Raw genomic sequence first — 6,398 nt, 5'->3', positions numbered from 1 at the left:
CATAGGCTAGGATTCTTCCATCGCTACAAATTATTTCTAGCCCTAGTTAAACCATGCATAGTATATGATTCTTCGATTGCTACAACTATTCTCCGATCGCATTGAAAACTTTTGTAGGATACAAACTGAACCATCTAGAGGTGCTCCAAAGACAGTTTTCTTATTAGATTTTTAGAACTAAGCATTATCCCCTGCTTTCTATTTAAGACAACCTTAAATCCATGCTTAAAGGAATCCAAGATACCATTCATTCACTCATTCTTCCCACAGAGACCCACCAAGATTGAATTCTCATCTTTTGACCCCCCAAACCGATTGTCTTTTGACCGCAAAATAGGAATTATAAGAGTTTCATCTTTTTTTAGGGTAGTATATAGCCACCCAAAAATGAAAATCATTAAAACAATGTATGATATTCATATGACAATTGTAAGGGTATAGGTTGAGGTAGAAGCAGAGGTAGAGGTATGGGTATGGGTAAAGGCATAGGTATCTTCTTCATGTATGTGTGAAGCATCTCTATGTGCACAAATGTGACCAGAAAGCAGAGAAGCAGTAGTATTATTGCATCGCAAAATACTGGGATGATGGCTTACCGGGGCCAAAAAGATGTTGTCATCAAAGTAGTCGTGCTGAGGTGCTACCTTGATGTGTTCACAAAGGGAAAATTAGACAGAATCCATGAATTCTTTAATTTCACTCGCTTGTCATTCTATCGTTTTTGGGCATGTCTACATATTGTTCGTAAGTATCCATGTCTGGTTCAATTTGCCGCGCCATGTCGTGTTCACATTTCACCAAGTTTATGGTAGCATCACATGATGCTTTTTGCCATTTTTTTTGCACAATTATAGCCCATGAATTTCATACTCATAGCCAATGGCTATATTGTTTATGGCTCATCATGGATGGCTACGAATTGATGAAAATTGGCTGCACATCGATGCCATATATTGATGGATGGGAGTCCTTTGCAAGCATAAATCAACAAATGCACTTGAATTTTCCTTACCATGAATAGGATGCCAACTTCCCCCAAATCTTTTTAGGTGACTAAATCTGCCATTCCAAGCATACAATACTTTGCTATGGCCTCTCCGTTGAAGATTTCTTCACAAGTCTATTTGTATACTTCTATTTGTATATTCGTTGAAGACTAAATAGACTTGAGTTGGCTACATTGCACGTTTGGATGTGATAATAATCACAATTTCTTCACAAGTCTATTTGTATACTTCCATAATATCCTCCAGCAGAAAAACAAAATCAGCAACCTCGTTGCCACTGACCAAAACTTTGTTTCCTTGGTTCCGGCAAACCCGAGGTTTCCACTAGCATGACTTTGATTTTCTCTGCATCTTCATGCATGTTAGCTTCGGCATAAATGTTGGCCATAAGGACATAAGCTGGAGCATCATCATTATCAATTTTTATTGCATTATTGAATGCCATCCTCCCAAGTTCCACATTTCCCCATTTACTACAAGCACTTAACAGTGCATGCCAAAGAGGAAGATAATCACAAGACGGCATCATCTTAATTGTTTCCATCACTTTGTCGAAGTACCCGACACGTCCAAAAGCATTAACCATACATGTATAATGGTGCAAGTTTGGCCTTATACCATATTTATTCGGCATGTCCAAGAAATGCTTTTCAGCCTCATCCAGGAGCCCTGATAGACTACATGCATTGAGAACCGAAAGGAAGGTCACAACATCTGGAGATATGCCTTTCTGTATCATCAATTCAAAGCATTTTAAGGCCTCTCCATGTTGACCTTGTTGAGAATAACCCATGATGAGAGCATTCCAAGGGGCTACATCCAATACAAGGTGATGATTGAGGACATTTCGAGCTTTCTTTAGCATACCACATTTGGCATACATATCAACCAATGCAGTTCCAAGAACCAAGTTTTTATGCAAAGAGTCTCTAAACATATTGATAATCTCATTGTAGATTTGTTCACCTTTCTCAATTGCCCCAGTATTGCCACATGCCTTCAGAATGCAACCAAAGGTGACTGTATCTCCACAAATGCCTTCATTTTGCATTTGTCCAAAACATCTAAATGCTTCTTCGTTTTTCTCTTCTTGCACATATCCAGCAATGAGGGCAGTCCAAGAGACCACATTTCTAACACAGACTAGTTCATCGAAAACTTCTTGTGCTCTCTCTAGTGCACCACATTTGGCATACATATCCACCAATGCACTTGCAAGTACCACACTCTTATGGAAAAAACCCCTCTTGATACTCTCATCATGGATTTGCTTTCCTTCTATGACTGCGCCGGTGTGTCCATACACTTTTAACATGCAAGCTAAAGTAATTGCATCGGGAGGTACATTATCAGTCTGCATATGTCGAAAACACTCTAGGGCTTCTTCACATTGCCCTTGTTGAGCATACTCTGCAATCAGCACATTCCAAGACACTGTATTACGGAAGGGAAGCTCATCTAGTATTTTCCTGGCTTTTGCAAGCATACCACATTTGGCATACATATCCATGAGAGCAGTGGAGAGCACGATATTCTCAGTATGAAGAAACACATTATTAGATAGGAGTTTAGTGTGAATTTCTTCACCTTTGTCAATGGCACCGATACTCGAACAAGCTTTCAATATGCAAGTGAAAGTAACTGCATCCGGGGAGATACCCTCTCTTTGCATCTCATGGAAACATGTGATTGCTACCTGACCTTTCCCTTCATGGGCATACCCACCAATCAATGCATTCCAAGATGCCACATCACGGACATTTATGTGGCCAAGTGCTTTTCTCGCCTTCTCCAGCATACCACATTTCACATACATATCCACTAATGAGGTACCTAGAACATGATCACCCTCGAGCAAATTCTTTCTCACTATCTCTTCATGGATTTTCGAACCTTTTTCAACATCCATAATGTTCCCACAAGCTTTCAAGATGCAAGAAAAAGTAACCGGCCCCGGAGAAATACCTTCATATTGCATTTGGTAGAAACAGTTGAGAGCTTCTTCTGCTTTCTCATGATGAACATAGCCTGAGATCAATGCGTTCCAAGAGACTAGATCTCTTCGAGGAAGATTATCAAGGATTTGATGGGATTTTGCTAGTAATCCTTGCTTGGCAAACATACTGATTATGGTATTATTTCTGGGAAGAGAATTCTTCCCAAGCATACCTTTATCCACAACATCTTCATGGAATGTGTTCTTGGCTAGGGCCAATCCTCTGTTATTTCTCATGTTTTTATGAATCACAGAAGCAAAAGGGCCATTGATACATCATTCAGCTTACATCTCTACTTTGTCTTATTATGCCTCCCAAGGATTAGTTTGAGTATCTTTGGCATGGAATATGAGATGTTTAGTAGATAATTAACACCCTACCCCAACCTAATGTGTTCACACTCCTCGGCACACCATGTCACATGTCACATTTGTTCTCCTCCGGCCTCTCACGACTCAACTCCTTGTGGCGTTTGTCCCACAATCAATACCGCTAGCCTTGTCCTGTCAAGTTCGGTCAAGTGTGTAGGTGGTGGTGGTGTCATTTGTGTTGATCACAACAAATGTCCCAAACCATCACCTCAGGAATGTCCTCATGGAACTATGTTGATTGTTGAGCCTGTCTGTTGTCATACATTATCACACAATTTCCTTCTTCGATTTTCCTCCACTACAAGTGGTGCATCCTATCAAACCTTCCTTTGTTTAATGTTACAGATAGGAATCAAACCCCCCACCTCCCAACCTCCCATGTCATGACCAATGCTGATAGTCAATACATCTCAACACATCATGTGGTTATGACAAAATACTTGGTACATTTATAATGATTTTAGCATTCTATAAAATCTCTAAAAAGTTGTAGAAGCTTCTAGAGCATGCATCCATATTTTCATAATATTCTTTGCCTACATGCAATTCTCAGGAACATGTATAAATACAGTTTATCTTGATCCCAATCAAGGTGAATAACACCGATTATGTAAAGTATAATGCACTCATTCTCTCTCAATCAATATCTTGTCTCTTATCTCCTTTTTGCTCCAATCTAACTATACGTGACAAATTGTACCTTCCACCTTCCCAATTCTCCTTTTGTCTGACTCCATCGATAACCTAAACCAAATGATGGTAGCATTGCAACACCTCTAAATCGATAATAACAACCTTCAAGATTTATTGTAGAAACTTCAAGATGCTACTCTGATGAACCTCGAGGCCGCAAAACCCAACCCTACATCAACATCAATGAGCATCCAACCTACGAAGCTTGGTTCTTCATTGATTGTATCTTGAGAACCAAATGTTTTGGAGTTGAAGGTTTGTCTACCCGACAAATTCAATGGTATGAGGACACATTGTCATGATGTGGCAGCCGTGAAGGTAGAAAGAGGGGGCCCAACCACAACTATAGAATCATAAATTATTATACGTAAAACACAAATATAATAAATGAAAGTAAATTGCTTAGTGGTTAAGGCCATTGATTAAGTACAAGGGGTGTAGAGTTTGAATTTTTGGAACCGCGAATTTTCATTTATTTTATTTTAGTGTAAAGTGGGGATAATGTGCATTTAATTCAAAATGAGGTGTCTCTCTCCCTATAAAAAGATGGGAAGAGGACTCATTTAAGGGCTCTTCTTTTTGGAATTTTGAGTTAGCATGGGGAGAAGGAGCTCTTCATTTTCTATGTTTGTATTAACGTATATTGTCATATTTTTCACCTCTTCTACTTCGAGGGTTTGCAATCATCATCACCACTGATCATTGAAGGGAGCACGATTTGACCCAAGAACACTACACTAACTTTGAGGCATCATTGTCTTCGGTAGTGGTTGCAAACTCTGTGGTTTACTTGTCAACTTGCCCTCACATTTTGGAAGGGTTTTGCGATAAAAGTATAAATTGTGTTATTCTTCACTTCGTCTTCTTCATCTACGCTTCAACTTCGGTGTTATGTATTGGGTCTCTCTTGATGGGAGAGATTGGACGGAATGAGGACCGAATGGTAAGATCGACCAATCGATCGATTTGAGGATTGGTTGGTTGGTTTGACCAAAAGATCAAAGTGAGGGTCAACCGGTCGGATCGACCAAAGAGGTCGAACTATGGGTCGGTCGGTCTAACCGTAGACCGACCAGTCGACCAACTAGTATATATATATGGATAGATAGATAGATAGATGTTAGGGCAACAACTTATTACCTCAGTGAGAGAGATAGAAGAACTGAGAGTGAGAGAGCGTGAGCGTAGAGAGTAAGACAAACCTAAGATAGAGAAGGATTAGCGTTGAGACTGTGCGAACGAGCAATAGAGAGTGCGTTGAGAGTTCAACAATGATTGTGCAAGAAATAGAGAGCAAGAGAGGAAACCAACAGAAAGGAAGTGAGTTGTTCCACGTCTTTCTTATAGGTTTATTCTTGTGAGTTTTTCCTCTCCCTTAAGGTCGTAGCACCATCATTAGAGTTTGTTGTTCTTGGAATTTCCCCTAGCATCCTAAGGAGTCTTGTATCTTGATTTGTATACTCTTGATTCATAGTGCAATTTTCATTGCTTTGTGGTTTTCCCTGGTTTTAGGGTTTCCATGTAAATCATGTGTATTCTTATTTGTGTTTCTGTCTCAGATTAATTTTTTGTTTATCTCTGATTGTAAACATATAAAACTGGTATCAAAGCATTAGGTTCTAGATGGAAGGAACTGTGAGTGTTTTTTTAGGAATGATAGTCCTAAATTCTCACAACTATTCTGACTGGAATGAAAAGAATGGCGTGCAGAAGCAATATAGGAAACCGAACAACACACAGGCTTAACGGAAATCTTAGGTTTACACAATACACATGGGAGAGAGAGAGAGAGAGAGAGAGAGAGTAAAATAGAACTATATTCAAAATAATACTCAATCTGTACATCGTGTGTGTTCAATGAACACTTTTATACAAGTCCTTTTCGGACTGACAGAAGTACTGACAGTACTTCAATGCTCATTAAGGAGCCCCTACACTAACTCCCAAATATATTCCTTGCGGAATATCTTTCCGATGGCCTCACGGTTTCTGCACCAATCCGGCCTTCCTACGCACCGGTCTGCGTACCAGTACCGATCCGGCCTAACCGATCGGTCCCAACCGATCCGGTCCTCGGCTTGCTCAGCTGATCCGGCCGATGTTGAGCTTGTCTCTCAACAAATATCAAGATGGAGTATCTTCTAATAGTTAAAGACCTATATGAGCCGATAGATAGGAAAGAAATACCAATTGGGGTATTAGAGTTTGAATGGAAAATCCTAAATAAAAAGGTGGTGGCAACCATCAAACAATGTGTAGACGTGGGTATCCTTCAACATGTGGCGAGCAATACAAATGCCTACGACTTGTGGCATAAGCTCTCTAGTCTG

At 39.9% G+C, this 6,398-nt stretch overlaps 1 protein-coding gene across 1 annotated transcript; it reads right to left on the bottom strand.

Annotated features, from left to right (window-relative positions):
* Positions 1-1,172: 1,172 nt before the first annotated feature.
* LOC147861884 (pentatricopeptide repeat-containing protein At4g35130, chloroplastic-like) lies at positions 1,173-3,277 on the bottom strand. Its single transcript, XM_087322985.1, has one exon. The coding sequence runs from the start codon at positions 3,238-3,240 to the stop codon at positions 1,267-1,269; it is 1,974 nt and encodes a 657-aa protein (XP_087179111.1). The 5' UTR covers positions 3,241-3,277; the 3' UTR covers positions 1,173-1,266.
* Positions 3,278-6,398: the final 3,121 nt, after the last annotated feature.

Source organism: Azolla caroliniana, unplaced genomic scaffold (genome assembly GCF_043228905.1).
Source record: "Azolla caroliniana isolate FFs.n. ecotype wild unplaced genomic scaffold, voAzoCaro1.0.p SCAF_7, whole genome shotgun sequence".
Taxonomy (NCBI): Eukaryota; Viridiplantae; Streptophyta; class Polypodiopsida; order Salviniales; family Salviniaceae; genus Azolla; species Azolla caroliniana.
This window is presented reverse-complemented; position numbering and strand designations above follow the sequence as displayed.